Source organism: Rhinoraja longicauda, chromosome 5 (assembly GCF_053455715.1).
Source record: "Rhinoraja longicauda isolate Sanriku21f chromosome 5, sRhiLon1.1, whole genome shotgun sequence".
In the NCBI taxonomy this organism is placed as follows: domain Eukaryota; kingdom Metazoa; phylum Chordata; class Chondrichthyes; order Rajiformes; family Arhynchobatidae; genus Rhinoraja; species Rhinoraja longicauda.
Window position 1 is genome coordinate 4,936,301 of NC_135957.1, and position 19,699 is coordinate 4,955,999.

Consider the following 19,699-nt stretch of genomic DNA (forward strand, 5'->3'; position numbering starts at 1 on the left):
ACAGGAAAAATGTTTCAGCAAGTGGTCCATCAAGTGCTCAGTCAGCTCTTACATGCAAATTGAAGCCCAAAACTGCGATGAGTGGATCTTTTTCATCTTCTTCCATGCTCAAAAAACCTACCTCTTACATTGGAACTTCAAGTACTTCAAGTTCATCCCATGCTCAGGCAACTCTGACGCGCAAACCATCAACATCATCTACAGTGTGCAAGGGAAAAGGAGAAAAGTCAAAAACTACCCAAGAAAGATGTGCCAGTGAACCAGTTACATGTATGACAAGATTGGAAAGAATCTGTACAGCACTAATAGCCCAACTACACCAATTTACTGTTTGTTTCTCAGTGCTGTTCTGCCTGTTTTTGATGAATCAAATCTCATGTTGCAGGAAGGTGAACCATGCATTCATACTCTTTGCAGAACTGCTTGCTGCAGTGAAAACGATTATGGCTTATGTGGTGAAGCCTACATCGTTGAAGGAATACCCCCTGCTTCAAGTACCAAGTGAATATCAGAAAGCTGATGATGATGTGTTCATAGGGCATTCTACCAAAGATTTTCTGAGTGCACATCAAGAAATAGGCAGTGCCAACTTCTACAGGATGGTCAGAGATTTCTATTACCGTGCATTGGATTACATGATTGCCAAATTCCCACTCTCGGATCCAATGTTGGTACATGCAGAAGTAGCTGATTTTAGGCAAAGAGAACAAGTGAGATTTGCCTCTGTAAAGTACTTTGCTCAACCTTTAAATGCCTTGGCTTTGACATTAATGAGAAAATGAATCAACTGGAGAAGGAATTCATTGCATACCATGTTGATGAACTCACAGATGAAATTGTTAGCTGTCAGAGAGCAGACAAGCAATGGAACCTGATTGGGAAAATAGAGGACATATGCTTAAACAAGAAGTATCTCCATCTTGCAACATTAATGAAGGCCATCTTAGTTGCATTTCACAGCAATGCTGAGTGTGAAAGATGTTTCAGCCATGTGACCAAAACTAAGATGAGAGCAAGCATGTCTACGAGAACATTGAGTGACTTGCTTATTCAAAAGCATTTCATGCTAGCCCAAAACACTTTGCTACTGGTCGGAAATACTGCAACAGTGCAAAAGTGAACTCTATCAAGATCTGAAGCAAAAGAGGAGTGGGAATGATGAGGGTGCCAGTTGTTCAACTGTAAAATTGTAGGCTTCAACCAAGTATGTCTTCAGTATGTGCAGTTTTAAATGAAACTCTTTTTTCCTAACTTAGTCATACATTTTATGACCATTGTTCTTTTTTTCAATACCAAGAGAATTGGGATGTGTAAGGAAAAAACAAAATTAAAAAAACAAAACTAAAAAAACAAAACAAAACAATTTTTTCTTTGTGTTGTAAAAAGTATTTCTGTTCACTAACCTTTCAATAAATAGCAGAATATACTCATGATAGGCCTGACATTGTGCATGTAGTCCAATAACTACAGATTGTTGGAAATAATAGTCATTTTTCACACATCAATGTTACAGCACAATGCTTATGCGCATTTGGCGTGCATACTTTTGTTTTTGCTGAAAAGTTGCATTACGCGCCATATTATGAATTTTGATGTAAAACTCTGAATTTTGGACATCAAAATTCTGAATTTGTAAAATCAAATGTTGGAAGGTCTGTATTGCAATTATATAAGACATTGGTGAGACCGCATTTAGAATATTGTGTTCAGTTCTGGGCACCATGTTATAGGAAAGATATTGTCAAGCTTGAAAGGGTTCAGAGAAGATTTATGAGGATGTTGGCAGGACTAGAGGGTAGAAGCTATAGGGAGAGATTGAGTAGGCTGGACCTCTATTCCTTGGAGCGCAGGAGGATGTGGGGTGATCTTATAGAGGTGTATAAAATCATGAGAGGAATAGATCAGGTAGATGCACAGAGTCTCTTGCCCATAGTAGGGGAATCAAGGACTAGAGGACATAGGTTCAAGGTGAAGGGGAAAAGATTTAATTGGAATCTGGGGGGTAACTTTTTCACACAGTGGGTGGTGGGTGTATGGAACAAGCTGCCAGAAAGGAGGTAGTTGAGGCTGGGACTATCCCAATGTTTACGAAACAGTTAAATAGGTACATGGATGGAACATACTTGGAGGGATATGGACCAAGCGCAGACAAGTGGGACGAGTGTAGCTGGGACATGTTGGCCGGTGTGGGCAAGTTGGGCAGAAGGGCCTGTTTCCTCACTGTATCACTCTATGACTATGACTTCCCAAAATACAACTCCTTGCACATATCTGAATTCACATGTTGTCTCTCTGCCTTCCGTCTTCACTCTCTCCCCTCTTTCTGCCCCTTCTCTCTCCCCACACTCTTACTTCTTGCCCCTTCACGCTTTCTCATTTTCTTTCTTTTCCTTTTCTCCCACTGCTCCCTCACCTTCCCCTATCTACGTCCCCACTACCTCCCTCGTCCCCCTTTTTTGCTCGTCTCTTCTTCCTTCCTCCACCTGCAGATGAGTTCATTTGTCTGGCTCAGTCATCAACTCCTGGAGCAGTCGGAGAGTCATTGATGAGCAAATACAAACTAGCGCTGCACCAGTTACCTCGGATTTTGCTCCTCTCTCTGTATTTCTTTCTTCTCTCCCCTGGTTCTTTGCTCCTTTCCCTATCTTTAGTGAGTAAACATAGTGGGGAAAGTAATCAAGCTCCTTGATAATAAACTATATGGTGGAATGAGGGATATCAGGAATGTGCAAGGATTGGGTGACGTTTGGGTCGAGACCCTTCTTCAGAAGAAGTCTGAAGAAGGGTTTTGACCTGAACCGTCACCCATTCCTATCCAAAGATGCTGTCTGTCCCGCTGAGTTACTCCAGCATTTTGTGTCTATTTTCGGTGAAAACCAGCATCTGCAGTTCCTTCCTACACAACAGTAATGTGCAAACTGTCAGCACTGGACAAATGTAGGTGCCTTTGAGTTGCAGTACTGGAAGACGATGGAGAGAAAAGGTCAATGTACAATTAAAGGGGAAGTTATCTCCTTTGAACCAAAAAGATATTATCAATTAATATAATTAATTATAATTTTCCAATGTTCTGTAGATTCTGGATCAGTTCCTGTGGATTGGAGGGTAGCTAATGTTATCCCACTTTTCAAGAATGGAGCGAGAGAGAAAACGGGGAATTGTAGACCAGTTAGCCTGACATCGGTGGTGGGGAAGATGCTGGATGCAATTATTAAAGAAGTAATAACGGCGCATTTGGATAGCAGTAAAAGGATTGGTCCAAATCAGCATGGATTTATGAAGGGGAAATCCTGCTTGACTAATCTTCTGGAATTTTTTGAGGATGTGACAAGTAAAATGGATGGATGTAGTGTATCTGGACTTTCAGAAAATCTTTGATAAGATCCCACACAGGAGATTAGTGGGCAAAATTAGAGCACATAGTATTGGGGGTAGGGTATTGACATGTAAAATAATTATGATTATACTCCGAAGATGGACACAAAATGCTGGAGTAACTCAGCGGGACAGGCAGCATCTCTGGAGAGAAGGAATAGGTGATGTTTCAGTCCGAGACCCTTCTAAATTGCAGGGATTGGTTTAATCAACCAACTGATCTTGCATTTATTCACAAAATTAAGACTTGTTTTTTGACTTTTTTAAAGATGTGGCAAGGGATTGATTCACAAATCACAGATGCAGCTAATGCAGCAAAGGACAATGTGAAGTTTCTGCAGGCACTGGAGCAAGTCTGTCAGCCACTCTACAATTCTGACCCAGTAAGTTTTTACAGCAACATTTCATCTGAAAGAGTTATTTTCTTCATGGTGAATTTCAATGGTGAAAAGTACAGTCTTCTACAGCTGATTAATGCCCATTGAATGTCCATTCATTAAAGGTATGTGATTTTGCACAATGCCGAAAAAGTTAAATCATGTGCCATAAAGTTATAGAGTAATACAGCATGGAAACAGGCCCTGCGGCCAAACTCAAGACATGCAGACCAAGATGCCCATTTAAGCTAGATCCATAGGGCCCTGGTGAGACCATATCTGGAGTATTGTGTGCAGTTTTGGTCTCCTACTTTGAGGAATGACGTCCTTGCTATTGAGACAGTGCAGCGTAGGTTCATAAGGTTAATCCCTGGGACTGTCATATGAGAAAAGATTGGAAAGACTGGGCTTATATTCACTGCAGTTTAGAAGGATGAGAGGGGATCTTATAGAGACGTATACAATTATAAAAGGACTAGACAAGCTAGATGCAGGAAAAATATTCCCAATGTTGGGAGAGTCCAGAACCAAGGGGACACAGTCTAAGAATAAAGTGGAGGCCATTTAAAACTGAGGTGAGAAGAAACGTTTTCACCCAGAGAGTTGTGAATTTGTGGAATTCGCTGCCACAGAAGGCAGTGGAGGGCAATTCACTGAATTTAAAAGAGAGTTCTAGAGCTCTAGGAGCTAGCGGAAGCAAGGGATATTGGGAGAAGGCAGGCACAGGTTACTGATTGTAGATGATCAGCCATGATCACAATGAATGGTGGTGCTGGCTTGAAGGGCCAAATGGCCTCCTCCTGCACCTATTTTCTATGTTTCTATGTTTCATTTGCCAGCATTTGGACCATGTCCCTCACAAGCTATCCTATCCATGTATCTGTCCAAACATCTATTGAATGTTGTGAATGCACCTGGCTCATCCACTTTCTCTGGCATTTCGTTCCATATATACACTGCCCGCCATGCGAAGATGTTGCCCTCAGGTCCCTTTTAAATCTTTCCCCTCTAACTTTAAACCTGTCCCCTAGTTTTTGGGTCCCTTACCTTGAGAAAAATAATTAATTCACCTAATCTCTATCCCTCGGTTAGAAACAGAGAAACATAGAAAATAGGTGCAGGAGGAGGCCATGTGGCCCTTCGAGCCAGCACCGCCCTTCATTGTGATCATGGCTGATCGTCCCCAATCAATAACCCATGCCTGCCTTCTCCCCATATCCCTTGATTCCACTGGCCTGTAGAGCTCTATCCAACTCTCTCTTAAATCCGTCCAGTGATTTGGCCTCCACTGCCCTCTGCGGCAGAGAATTCCACAAATTCACAACTCTCTGGGTGAAAAAGTTCCTTCTCACCTCAGTTTTAAATGGCCTCCCCTTTATTCTAAGACTGTGACCCCTGGTTCTGGACTCCCCCAACATTGGGAACATTTTTCCTGCATCTAGCTTGTCCAGTCCTTTTATAATTTTATATGTTTCTATAAGATCCCCTCTCATCCTTCTAAATTCCAGTGAATACAACCCTAGTCTTTTCAATCTTTCCTCATATGTCAGTCCCGCCATCCCAGGGATCAACCTCGTGAACCTGCGCTGTACTGCCTCAATTACAAGGATGTCCTTCCTCACATTAGGAGACCAAAACTGCACACAATTCTCCAGATGTGGTCTTACCAGGGCCCGATACAACTGCAGATGAACCTCTTTACTCCTATACTGAAATTCTCTTGTTATGAAGGCCAACATTCCATTAGCTTTCTTCACTGCCCGCTGTACCTGCACGCCAACATTCAGTGACTGGTGTACAAGGACACCCAGGTCTCGCTGCACCTCCCCCTAACCTAACTCCATTGAGATAATAATCTGCCTCCTTGTTTTTGCCGCCAAAGTGGATAACCTCACATTTATCTACATTATACTGCAACTGCCACGCATCTGCCCACTCACTCAACCTGTCCAGGTCACCCTGCAACCTCCTAACATCCTCTTCACAGTTTACACTGCCACCCAGCTTTGTGTCACCCGCAAACTTGCTAGTGTTGCTTTTATTTCCCTCTTCCAAATCATTAATTTATATGGTGAACAGTTGCGGCCCCAACACCGAGCCTTGCGACACTCCACTCGCCACTGCCTGCTATTCTGAAAAGGACCCGTTTACTCCTACTCTTTGCTTCCTGTCTGCCAACCAATTTTCTATCCATGTCAACACCCTACCCCCAATACCATGTGCTCTAATTTTAGTCCCAATCTCCTGTGCAGGACCTTATCAAAGGCTTTCTGAAAGTCTAGATACATCCACTGGCTCCCCTTCATCTATTTTACTTGTCACACCCTCAAAAAAATCCAGAAGATTAGTCAAGCATGATTTCCCTTGCATAAATCCATGCTGACTTGGACTACTATTTCACGCCTAATGAAATTTTCTTTCAGTTCCTCTAACCCCCTAGATCCTCTGTCCTCCAATACATCTGGGAGATTGTTTCTGTCTTCCTTAGTGAAGACAGTTCCGAAGTACCTGTTCAACTCTTCTGCCATTTACTTGTTATCCATAATAATTTCACCCGTGTCTGCCTTCAAGGGACCCACATTTGACTTTGCTACTCATTGCTACTCTCTCCCTCTACAAGATCACCTCTCAATTTCCAAAGCTGCAAGGAATAAAGGCCTGGCTGCACAACCTCTCCCTAAAACCCTTGATTTGAACCCTGGCGACATTCTTATAAATCTTCTTTGCATTCTTTCCAGGTTAATGATGGTTTTTCCAATGACAAAGCAATCAAAACTGTACACAATACTCCACGTTTGGTCTCACAACCACATGCACAAGTGCAACATAATGTCGCAACTTCTATAATCAGTTTCCTGACCGATGAAGGCCAACATGCCAAACGCCGGCTTCAACACCTGTGATGCTCCTTTGGAGTATCCTGTGATGCTCCTATGTACTTGTGTTCCTAGGTCCCCTTGATCTGCAATCCTGAATTGCCTTCTCAAAATGCAACACCTTGCACTTATCTGAATTGAATTTCCAGCAGAATAATAGAAACACAGAAACAGAGAAAAATAGGTGCAGAGGTAGGCCATTCGGCCCTTCGAGCCAGCACCGCCATTCAATATGATAATGGCTGATCATCTAAAATCATAAAAACATAGACAATAGGTGCAGGAGTAGGCCATTCGTCCCTTCGAGCCAGCCATTCAATATGATCATGGCTGATCATCCAAAATCAGTACCCCATTCCGGCTTTTTCCCCCCATATCCCTTGATTCCTTTAGCCTTCAGAGCTAAATATAACTCCCTCTTGTAAGCGTCCAGAGAATCGGCCTCCACTGCCTTCTGTGGCAGAGAATTCCACAGATTCACAACTCAGGGTGAAAAAGTTTTTCCTCATCTCAGTCTTAAATGGCCTCCCCTTATTCTTAAACTGTGACCCCTGACACGTTTCAATCTGTATTATTTAAATCTATTTTACAGTTTTGCCTGCTCTTATCTTACTTATAAATGATTCAATTTTCAGGTGACTATGACAAAGAGTGTTCCAAATTTGATCAATACCATTCAAATGATTCACAATGTGTCACGGTATTACAACACCTCGCAACAGTTAACATCACTCTTTATTAAGGTAGGTTTTCAATTGATATGAAATTAACTGCTGCCTTCATTTGAATTTGAATTTTGATTAATTCTGCCGAGGTAATATTTGTTATCAATTTTAGGTGACAAATCAAATGGTTACAGCCTGCAAGGCGTATATTACGCTGGATGGTACAGTTCGTATTTGGGACCAAGATTCTGGAATTGTTATTAATAAAATGCAGGTAAAGTTTTCTATTTAACTTAATACCTTGAGAACCAAAGCAAGGCTCTTCAGTCCAACAGATTGATGCTGTCTATATTGCCCACAAAGCCACTTTCTCCCCCTAAACCTGTCACCATACTATTATTTCCTCTTCCCAATAGGTGAAATATATACTAGTTGCCTCAGCTACATGTTGTCAAGTCAAGGGTGTTTTATTGTCATGTGTCTCAGACAGAACAATGAAAATTTTACTTGCAGCAGCACAGCAGAATGTGTAAACATAGTACACTGTAAACAATATAATAAACCAGAAAAAGTTCAGTGTATTATAGTATTACAGATGCAACCAGTCAATATGCTCCTGGGCATTCAAGTTGCCGAACTAGGCCGTGAAGCAACCAGTCAATATGCTCTCTACTGTACATATATGCATATACTATATATATACACACACACACTAATAGTGCAAAAAGAAAAAACAATGCTCCCAGGTCTACATAGTTCAGCGTTTATTTGTCGTGTTTAATAGCCTGATGGCTGTAGGGAAGAAGCTAGTTTCCCGATGGCAGGGGTGTAATGAGTGTGTGGCCAGGGTGGTGTGGGTCTCTGATGATGCTGGCTGCCCCTTTGAGGTAGCGACTCCGGTAAATCCCTTCGATGATGGGGAGGTCAGAACCCGTGATGGACTGGACAGTGTTCACAACTTTTTACAGTCTTCTTCGCTCCTGGGCATTCAAGTTGCTGAACCAGGCCGTGATGCAACCAGTCAATACGCTCTCTACTGTACACCTGTAGAAGTTCAAGAGAATCCTCTCTAACATATCGAATCTCCCCAATCTTCTCAGGAAGATGGATTTGCTTTTTAATTTCATCAGTGTGCTGGGTCCAGGAAAGATCTTCAGAGATATGCACGCCCAGAAATGTGAAACTTTTGACTCCACCATTGTCCCGTTGATATAGACAGGTTTGTGGTCCTCATCCTTCCTCTTCTAAAATCCACAATCTGTTTCTTGGTTTTACTGACATGGTGTGCTGGCATCGTTTGGTCAATATTCCTTCTATACTCTGACTCATCATCTGTAATTCGTCTAACATTGGGGGTGTTGTCGGAGAACATGAAGATGGAGTTTGCAATTTGCCCGGCTACACAGTTGTCAGTTTAGAGTGAGTAGAGCAGGGGGCTGAGCACACAGCCTTAATAACCACTTCAACTACGGACGTTAGTGACTCGGTCCATAGTCATAGAGGTATGTAATCTACTCTTCTTCGGCATCAGTATTATTGATGCCCTCTTAAAGCAGGTGGGAACCTCTGACCTCAGTAATGAGAGGTTGAAGATGTCTGCAAAAACTCCAGCCAGTTGGTCTACACAAGTTGTAAACACACGACCAGGTATACCATTAGGTCTAGACGCTTTCTGAGCGTTCACCCCCCTGAAAGATCTTCAGACATCAGCCTCTGTGACTGTGATTCTAATACGATCATGGTTTGTAGGCAGGCAGGGATGGCACATCAGTGTTCTCCCTGTCAAAGTGTGCATAGAACGCATTGAGCTCTTCTGGGAATGATGCTTCGCAGTTGCTTGAGCTGCCCCCTGATTTTGCCTTGTAGGAGGTGATGGCATTCAAGCCCTGCCACAGTTGCCGAACATCCGCCTCATCCTCCAGCTTACAGCGGAAGCCCCTTTTAGCGTTTTTGATGGCTTTATCAAGGCCGTATCTGGACTTCTTGTATACCACTGCATTGCCAGACTTGAATGCCCTGGGATCTAGTCCTCAGAAGAATGTGAATCTCCTGGTTCACTGTAGGCCCGGACAATGTAACACTCTAGCCCGGGGGCCGCTGTAGTCCCAGACATTGTAGGCACGGGCGCGGCCTAACGGAGGTTGCATAGCTACCCGCCTCCCGGCCCGGGCGGCCGCTATTGATGGAGCGAGAGCACGTGGCTGCTGGCTGGGTGAGCTCACGTGGGGCGCGGGGTGGTGACGTCACCCTTAGTCCCTTATTTGGGAGTGAGGAAGTTGGCAACTCTAGCCTCCCCTGACCAGTGCAGTCTTCACTGTGAGGGGTGAACTAGACAATAGACAATAGGTGCAGGAGGAGGCCATTCGACCCTTCGAGCCAGCACCGCCATTCAATGTGATCATGGCTGATCATTCTCAATCAGTACCCCGTTCCTGCCGTCTCCCCATACCCCCTGACTCCGCTATCCTTAAGAGCTCTATCTAGCTCTCTCTTGAATGCATTCAGAGAATTGGCCTCCACTGCCTTCTGAGGCAGAGAATTCCACAGATTCACAACTCTCTGACTGAAAAAGTTTTTCCTCATCTCCGTTCTAAATGGCCTACCCCTTATTCTTAAACTGTGGCCCCTTGTTCTGGACTCCCCCAACATTGGGAACATGTTTCCTGCCTCTAACGTGTCCAACCCCTTAATAATCTTATACGTTTCGATAAGATCTCCTCTCATCCTTCTAAATTCCAGTGTATACAAGCCTAGTCGCTCCAGTCTTTCAACATATGATAGTCCCGCCATTCCGGGAATTAACCTAGTAAACCTACGCTGCACGCCCTCAATAGCAAGAATATCCTTCCTCAAATTTGGAGACCAAAACTGCACACAGTACTCCAGGTGCGGTCTCACTAGGGCCCTGTACAACTGCAGAAGGACCTCTTTGCTCCTATACTCAACTCCTCTTGTTATGAAGGCCAACATTGCATTGGCTTTCTTCACTGCCTGCTGTACCTGCATGCTTCCTTTCAGTGACTGATGCACTAGGACACCCTGCTCTCGTTGTACGTCCCCTGTTCTTAACTTGACACCATTCAGATAATACTCTGCCTTCCTATTCTTACCACCAAAGTGGATAACCTCACACTTATCCACATTAAACTGTATCTGCCATGCATCCGCCCACTCACACAACCTGTCAAAGTCACCCTGCAACCTCATAGCATCTTCCTCACAGTTCACACTACCACCCAGCTTTGTATCATCTGCAAATTTGCTAATGGTACTTTTAATCCCTTCATCCAAGTCATTAATGTATATTGTAAATAGCTGCGGTCCCAGCACCGAGCCTTGCGGTACCCCACTAGTCACTGCCTGCCATTCTGAAAGGGACCCATTTATCCCCACTCTTTGCTTTCTGTCTGTCAACCAATTTTCTATCCATGTCAGTTGGTGCCTGTGCAGGAAGAAGCAATGCAGCTGAATGGTCGGATTTCTGAAGTGAGGGTGAGTGGATAGAGCGATAGTCATCTCTGATGGTCCTAAAGCAGTGGATAAGGGTGTTTAATCCTCTGGTGCTGCAGGAAACATGTTGGTTGTAGTTAGGGAGTGATTTCTTCAGGCTGGCTTTGTTGAAGTCGCCGCTATGATGGTAAAGGCTTCAGGGTACACCGACTGATGCTTGTTGGCCAAGGCCTGCAACTCCTCCAGTGCTAGACGGACATCTGCCTGGTGTGGGATGTAGACCGCGGTCAGGATGATGGAGGTGAATTCCCTCGGGAGGTAGAAGGGGCGGCACTTCAGGTGTTCCAGATGCGGGGAGCAGGAGTTGGACAGAGCTGCCACATCTGAACACTACGAAGACATGACCATCACGAAGACAAGTCCAAGAGGCAGTCGCCCCCGCCTCTCCCTTACCCCGATGCCTGCGTTCTGTCCATGCGATGGATGGAGAAACGTTCGGGCTGGATGGCTGAGTCTGGGGAGTTGGGGGTGAGACATGTCTCTGTGAAACACAGAAAACTACTTTCCCTCATCTCCCTTTGGTAAAACAGCCTTGCCCTTAAGTCCTCCACTTTATTTTCAAGTGATTGAACATTGGTCAGTAGAGTAGCAGTAAGAGGGGATTGCAGTCTTCAGTCTTACTTGTAATCCTGCTCGTTGGCCATGTTTCCAGACACAGTGAAGGCCTCTCGGGTGTTTCCAGGTCCTGTACTCACTGTTCCTCTGATCTTTGGCCAGGTCGGGGATTCATTAGGGATGTGGGCTTTGCAGTTTGAGCCAGCATGGTCTATCCACAATTCTCTTCGGGAGGGTCTGCTAAGATTTTGGCCCACCGACGGTGAAGGAACGACGATATGTGTCCTAGTCAGGATGGTGTGTGGCCTAGAGAACATCATCCAAGCAGTAATATTCCCATGCTTTTGTGGCCCTTGTCCTTCTACCTGGTGGGTCAAAGCTTTGAAAAGTGGTGCAGATGCTGGTTTACAAAATACTGGAGTAACTCAGCGGGACAGGCAGCATCTCTGGAGAGAAGGAATGGGTGACGCTTCATAGAAACATAGAAACATAGAAAAATAGGTGCAGGAGCAGGCCATTCGACCCTTTGAGCCAGCACCGCCATTCAATGTGATCATGGCTGATCATCTAAAATCAGTACCCCTTTCCTGCTTTTTCCCCATATCCCTTAATTCCTTTAGCCCTAAGAGTTAAATCTAACTTTCTCTTGAAAACATCCAGTGAAGTGGCCTCCATTGTCTTCTGTGGCAGAGAATTCCACAGATTCACAACTCTCTGGGTGAAAAGGTTTTTCCTCATCTCAGTCCTAAATGGCCTACCCCTTATTCTTAAACTGTGACCCCTGGTTCCCGGACTCCCCCAACATCGGGAACATTTTTCCTGCATCTAGCCTGCCCAAAAGAGTTAATTTGAAATATGTAATAATCTGTGATGATTTTATTCTACTTCAGGAATGTAAAAAATTATTGGTGGAATATCGCAAATATTTCCAGAACACCAAGAAACACACGAGTGAAACAGCTCAAGATAATCCTTTTGATGTGTCAGAGATGTACATATTTGGTAAACTTGACGTCTTCTGTAAACGACTGGCAAAGGTAAAGAAAGCATAAAGTGCTAGATGGCTATAGATTTATATTCATCTACTTGATAAACTGACATTGCCAGTATTTTACTTCAAATGATCTTGTCCCTATAACATGAATGAGCAGTTTCCTATTCCATCTATTAATATATGCACAAACTTGGATCATTTTCTCTGGAATGCCGAAGGTTGAGGGAAGAGCAGATATAAGTATATAAAATGATGAGAGGCATAGATAGGGTAGACAGTCATAGCTTTAAGAGGTGCAAAGTTTAAAAGAGATGTGTGGGGCAAGTTTTTACACAGAGGGTAGTCTGGGCCTGGAATGGGGTTGTGGTGGAGGCAGATACACTGTTGGCATTTAATTGATGCACATGGATATGTAGGGATATGGATTATGTTCAGGCAGATGTGATTCATTTATCGTCATCATATTTGGTACAGACATTTTGGGCTGCACAGCCTGATCCTGTGCTGTACTTTTCTATGTTCTATGTTCTGTTAAGTGTCAATAGATGCAAAAGCTTATCAATTTTTCCCATGATGAAACTAGCAGCTGTGTTCTTAAGAGTCTGATTACTGCTGAAAGGTTACATGTGAAAAAGTTTTTCTTTGACCATAGATTTTATTTCCCCACCTTTTTTTCCTGGTTGTGTAGTTTCTATTTTCCATCAAAAACACACGATAATCAATTCAACCTGCCTAATGTGGATGACATTCCCTCATTCATTGCCTGTGTCACATTCGATTTGTGCTGTGGTAACATGTTATAGCAGAATTGCAGCAGAACTTCAGTAATACGTTTCTCAGTGTGTCGTGCCAAACTTAAATATTCATGCACATAAGGTCCATCCTTCAAAACTGTCATTTAATCTGCATTGTCTACTTACGAACCAAATGAATATTCATTACTTTCAGTATTCCATCTGTTGCCTACTTGGTCATTAAGTCCCCTGCCATTTATTATGCAGGTATCCTCTCTGATAGCTGTTACCTGTTTTTAGCCTGAAACTTAGTGGATTAAAACTTGCCAAGATTCATAGAGCATATTTAGAATTATATAAAACTACAACTAAGGTGAAATAAAACACTAAATAATGTAGCATAAAATATGACGAAATGTGGGATTAGAGAGTAGGAAATACCACAAATTACAGCGTAGTATACAAGCCTTTCTACTCTAACAGTCTTAATCAACATTTAACTCTTGACTGTAACAATATCCTCATCTCCCAATTAATTAACTGTAATACTAGTTCTGGATGCAACTGCCCATTAATCAAAGTAATTGTGCCCTCGATGTACAAGTTGATCACAGTTTATAGAGTGGGAATGGGTGACGTTTCGGGTCGAGACCCTGGTCCACTGGTCCACTCGTCCCTTCCTACCCAAACCAACCCCTCACCAGGTACTTTCCACTGCAACCGCAGGAGATGGAACACCTGTCCCTTTACCTCCCCCCTCGACTTCATCCAAGGACCCAAACAGTCTTTCCAGGTGAGACAGAGGTTCACCTGCACCTCCTCCAACCTCATTTATTGTATCCGCTGCTCTAGATGTCAACTTCTCTACATCGGCGAGACCAAACGCAGGCTCGGCAATCGTTTCGCTCAACACCTTCGCTCAGTCCGCCTTCACCAACCTGATCTCCCGGTGGCTGAGCACTTCAACTCCCCCTTCCATTCCCAGTCTGACCTTTCTGTCATGGGCCTCCTCCAGTGCTATAGTGAGGCCCAGCACAAATTGGAGGAACAGCACCTCATATTTCGCTTGGGCAGTCTACAGCCCAGCGGTATGAACATTGACTTCTCCAACTTTAGATAGTTCCTCTGTCCCTCTCTTCCCCCCTCCCCCTTCCCAGTTCTCCCACTGTCTTCCTGTCTCCACCTATATCCTTTCTTTGTCCCACCCCCCTGACATCAGTCTGAAGAATGATCTTGACCCGAAATGTCACCCATTCTCTCTCTGCTAGATGCTGCCTGACCTGCTGAGTTACTCCAGCATTTTGTGATACCTTCGATTTGTACCTGCATCTGCAGTTATTTTCCTACACAGTTTATAGAGTGATACAGCGTGGAAACAGGCCCTTCGGCCCAACTTGCCCACACCGGCCAACATGCCCCAGCTGCACTAGTCCCACCTGCCCGCGCTTGGTCCATATCCCTCCAAACCTGTCCTATCCATGTACCTGTCTAACTGTTTCTTAAATGTTGGGATAGTCCCAGCCTCAACTACCTCCTCTGGCAGCTTGATTGTCGGTTTCCTCCCACACTCCAAAACTCCACATTCCAAAAACGTACAGGTTTATAGGTTAATTGGCTTGGTATAAGTGTAACTTGTCCCTAGTGTATGTAGGGTGGTGCTCGTGTACAGGAATCACTGGTCGGTGTGGACTCGGTGGGCAGAAGGGCCTGTTTCTGCGCTGTATCTCTAAACTAAACTAAACTAAACGTAGAGAGAAGCTGTGACATGTAGATTTTTATTTTGCACAGTAAGTTGTTAGCAGCTTTGGATACTTTACCAGGACAGAGGTGGAGGTGGATGTAGATGCACTATTTGATGAGGAGGTGGATAAGTACCTGAAAGGAAAGAATTTGCAGGCCTATGGGGAAAGAACAGGGAGGGAAATATCTGGACTGGGGTTGGCAACTTTCTCACTCCCAAATAAGGGACAAAAGGTGACGTCACTGTCCGCGCCCCACGTGACCTCACCCAGCCAGTAGCCACGTGCTCCTGCTCCACCAATGGCAGCCGCCTGGGCCAGGAGGTGGGTTGCTATGCAACCTCCATTAGGTGAAAGCACTCGGCCCCGCTCCATGAACATACTCCGTTAGCCTACAGTGCCGGGCCTACAGCGGCCCCCGGGCCTACAGTGTCCCGGTCTACAGCGGCCCCTGGGCCTACAGTGTCCGGGCCTACAGCGGCCCCCGGGCCTACAGTGTCCGGGCCTACAGCGGTCCCCGGGCCTACAGTGTCCGGGCCTACAGCGGCCCCCGGGCCTACAGTGTCCGGGCCTACAGCGGCCCCCGGGCCTACAGTGTCCGGGTCTACAGTGCCCCCCGGGCCTACAGTGTCCGGGTCTACAGTACCCCCGGGCCTAATACGGGACAAGTACGGGACAGACCAATTTAGCCCAAAATAAGGGATGCCCCAGCTAATATGGAACAGTTGGCAACCCTAATCTGGACTGCCATTAAATAGATGGGTTCAAGGCAAAGAGGAATTTTGAATGAATGTTGTCTAGTTGTCTGTTCTGTGCCATACAACTCTGTGACTCAGTGGGTCAAATGGCCTCCTTTAATTCTGTAGCTAGTCTGTAGCTATTTTTTCTGAAGTACTTGCATGCAATAAATACATTGAAGGATTCTGGAGAGAGTGCAGGAGAGTGAGATTTGTTGTGTTATGCATGTTGTGAATTGGCATGTATCACTGGCCTCCTTTCCTGTGATTCTCTGAATTTTCATTTGCAAAATAATCTCAAATTTTGCCTTTAATAATTAGGTTATTTTAGATTAATGAACAGTTCTGGAGAGGGAGTTAACTAATTCCTTTTTTCGCTGAAATTGCAGATCACTGAAATGGTTGAAGCAGTGAAGACCTTCACAGCATTGCAGAACTCTACAATTGAAGGAATAGAGACATTGGGAATAAAATTCAACAATATCCGTATGAATCTGAAAAAGAGCCATTATGATATTTTGGACCCTCGTAAGAAGGAGTTTAATGCAGACTATGCGATATTTATGAAGCAAATATCTGATTTGGAGGTAATTGCAAACATACTCTATTGTGAGAGGATGCCATTTTTGCCTTAAATTCACTCTCACTTATTTATTTATGTACTAGACCAAGTGGACCCGTTGGGCCCAAACCTCTCCTGCATTGGTGCAGCACCCTCTCCTTCCCCCTCCCCCCTCTCCCCCTCCCCTTTCCCCTCTCCCCCCTCCCCCATCCTCCCCTCCCCCTTCCCCCTTCCCCCTCCTTCTTCCTCCCCACCTCACCCCCTCCCTCCACCCCCTCCCCTCCCCCCCTCCCCTTCCCCCTCCCCTCCCCCCCACTCCATCCCCCTTAATCCCCCCCTATCCTCCCCTCCCCCCATCCCTCCCTCCCTCCCCCCTCCCTCCCTAGGAGATAGATTTAAACTTTAAAATGTGAATAACTTTAAAAATATAACACTGATTTCAATGAAACTTCTTCCATTAGCACCAAAGGAATGACAGTGAGTAAGGTGGGCCAAAAATTGTTGCGCTATTGTGTACCATTTTGGCTGTAGTTCAGGAACAAACAAACAAACAAACGAGAGTTTGTATATAGTATATAGATGTTTCCTCCCATATTTGCCTTTCTTTTTTTTGGTGACTAACACTTCCTAAGAACTCTCATCTAGTCAAGAATACAAAATAGTTAGGTTACAAAGCTTAATTTCATAGATCAAAAATTGGAATGATTTCCCAAGTTTTCCTGGATGAGAAATCTCTTTAGGCAGGGGATTGTCAATCAATGAATGATGAATTATTAGGCATTGAGTACATTCCAGATCTATAAATGAAAGGTCATCAACTTGAAACAGTAATCTGTTTTTTTTTTTTCTGCAGTTGTCTGATCTGAATATTTCTAAGGCGCTATACTTACATTAAAAACAAGAGGGGAGCTAGGGAAGAGGATAGGACTACTCAAGAACAATACGACGATACGATACAATCTAACTTTATTTATCCCAGAGGGAAATTGGTCTGCCAACAGTCAAAAGATATAGTTGAAAGTGTCAAATATTGACAAATATTGTGGAATTGCAAAGCATTGAAACAAAGGTGGGGATTTATGTCCAGAGCAGAGGAAGTGGTTTGCATGAATACCTGAGCAAATTAGATCTTTGCATCGTAATTCACCAAGGAGAGGGCAAGGAGAATAGCGGGACCCGGGAGGGGTCTGCTGATATTCAAGTGCATTTTAATTTTAAGAAGGAGGAGTTTGGGATCTTTTCACAACATTAAAGTATTAAGAATTAAAAGTAACATGAGCAAATTTGCAGATGACACAAAGCTGGGTGACAGTGTGAACTGTGAAGAGGATGCTATGAGGATGCAGGATGACTTGGACAGGTTTGGGTGAGTGCATGGCAGATGCAGTAGAATGTGGATAAATGTGAGGTTATTCACTTTGGTGGCAAGAATGGGAAGGCAGATTATTATCTGAATCGTGTCAGGTTAGGAAAAGGAAGTACAACGGGACCTGGGTGTCCTTGCACATCAGTCATTGAAAGTAAGCATACAGGTACAGCAGGTAGTGAAGAAAGCTAATGGCATGTTGGCCTTCATAATGAGAGAAGTTGAGTATAGGAGCAAAGAGGTCCTTCTGCAGTTGTACAAGGTCCTGGTGAGACCACACCTGGAGATTGTGTGCAGTTTTGGTCTCCTAATTTGAGGAAGGACATTCTTGTTATTGAGGGAGTGCAACGTAGGTTCACCTGGTTAATTCCTGGGATGGCGGGACAGTCATATGATGAAAGAATGGAGCGACTGGGCTTGTATTCACTGGAATTTAGAAGGATGAGAGGGAATCTCATAAAAACAAATTTATTAAGGGATTGGACACGCTAGATGCAGGAAATATGTTCCTGATGTTGGGGGAGTCCAGAACCAGGGGCCACAGTTTAAGAATAAGGGGTAGGCCATTTAGAACTGAAATGAGGAAAAACATTTTCACACAGAGAGTTGTGTATTTGTGGAATTCTCTGCCACAGAAAGCAGTGGAGGCCAATTCACTGGATGCATTTAAAAGAGAGTTAGATAGAGCTCTTAGGGCTAGCGGAATCAAGGGGTATGGGGAGAAGGCAGGCACGGGTTACCGATTGTGGATGATTAGCCATGATCACATTGAATGGCGGTGCTGGCTCGAAGGGCCGAATGGCCTCCTCCTGCACCTATTGTCTATGTATGTATGTGTCTGTGTATTAAGGGGTACACTCCAAGGGTCTGATCAGACCTATCCAGACAAGGGAGGAGATTGCTGGGGCCTTGCCAGAAATATTTATATCCTCGATACCTATATTTATACCCGGGTTCCATCCCGACAATAGGCGCAGTCTGTACAGAGTTTGTACGTTCTCCACGTGAGTGCGTGGGTTTTCTCCGAGATCTCTGTTTTCATCCCACACTCCAAAGACATACTGGTTTGTAGGTTAATTGGCTTGGAATAAGTGTAAATTGTCCCTAGTGTGTGTAGGATAGTATTAATGTGTGGGGATCACTGGTCTGCGCGGACTCGAAGGGCCTGTTTCCATGCTGTATCTCTAAACTAAACTAAACTCTTGTAACAGGTAAGATCCCAGAGAATAGCCAGGATCGGTCCTTTGTTTAAGATAGCATAGGGATAAACTAGAAAATTATAGGCCTGTGAACCATGCATCAGTCTAGAAAAGCACACATCATGGGCACCCACCGCTTTATGGAGAGGAAGGAGGTCAAGTCTTACAAACTTAATTGAGATTTTTGAAACAAATGACATAGGTTATTGATGATGGTTAGGCAGTGAATGTTGTCTGTATGGAACATGCGGCAAGGTCCCTCATGGTAGACCGATCCAGATGTTTAAGGCACATGGGATCCACAGAGACTTGTATGTCAGGTTGGAGGCCAGTGTCTAGTGGAGTGCCCCAAGGATCTGTGTTGGGTCCACTGTTGTTTGTCATTTACATTAATGATCTGGATGATGGTGTGGCAAATTGGATTAGTAAATATGCAGATGATACTAAGATAGGTGGAGTAGTTGATAGTGAGGTAGATTTTCAAAGTCTACAGAGAGACTTGGGCCTTTTGGAAGGGTGGGCTGAAAGATGGCAGATGGAGTTTAATGCTGATAAGTGTGAGGTGCTGCATTTTGGTAGGACAAATCAAAATAGGACGTACAGGGTAAATGGTAGGGAATTGAGGAATGCAGTGGAACAGAGGGATCTGGGAATAACTGTGCATTGTTCCCTGAAGGTGGAATCTCATGTGGATAGGGTGGTGAAGAAGGCGTTTGGTATGCTTGCCTTTATAAATCAGAGCATCGAGTATAGAAGTTGGGATGTAATGTTGAAATTGTACAGGGCATTGGTGAGGCCGAATCTGGAGTATGGTGTGCAGTTCTGGTCGCCAAATTATAGGAAGGATGTCGACAAAATGGAGAGGGTACAGAGGAGATTTACTAGAATGTTGCCTGGGTTTCAGCACTTAGGCTACAGAGAGAGGTTGAACAGGTTGGGTCTTTATTCTTTGGAGCGTAGAAGGTTGAGGGGGGACTTGATAGAGGTTTTTAAAATTTTGAGAGGGACGG

General features: G+C 44.3%; 1 protein-coding gene across 1 annotated transcript in view; it reads left to right on the top strand.

The window, feature by feature from the left end:
- LOC144593828 (dynein axonemal heavy chain 8-like) overlaps window positions 1–19,699 on the top strand; it is a 460,724-nt gene that overhangs the window by 26,980 nt on the left and 414,045 nt on the right. Inside the window, 5 exon segments of the mRNA XM_078399946.1 lie at window positions 3,645–3,758; window positions 7,264–7,371; window positions 7,466–7,567; window positions 12,249–12,395; window positions 15,952–16,149. Coding sequence (XP_078256072.1) covers window positions 3,645–3,758; window positions 7,264–7,371; window positions 7,466–7,567; window positions 12,249–12,395; window positions 15,952–16,149 — 669 coding nt within the window.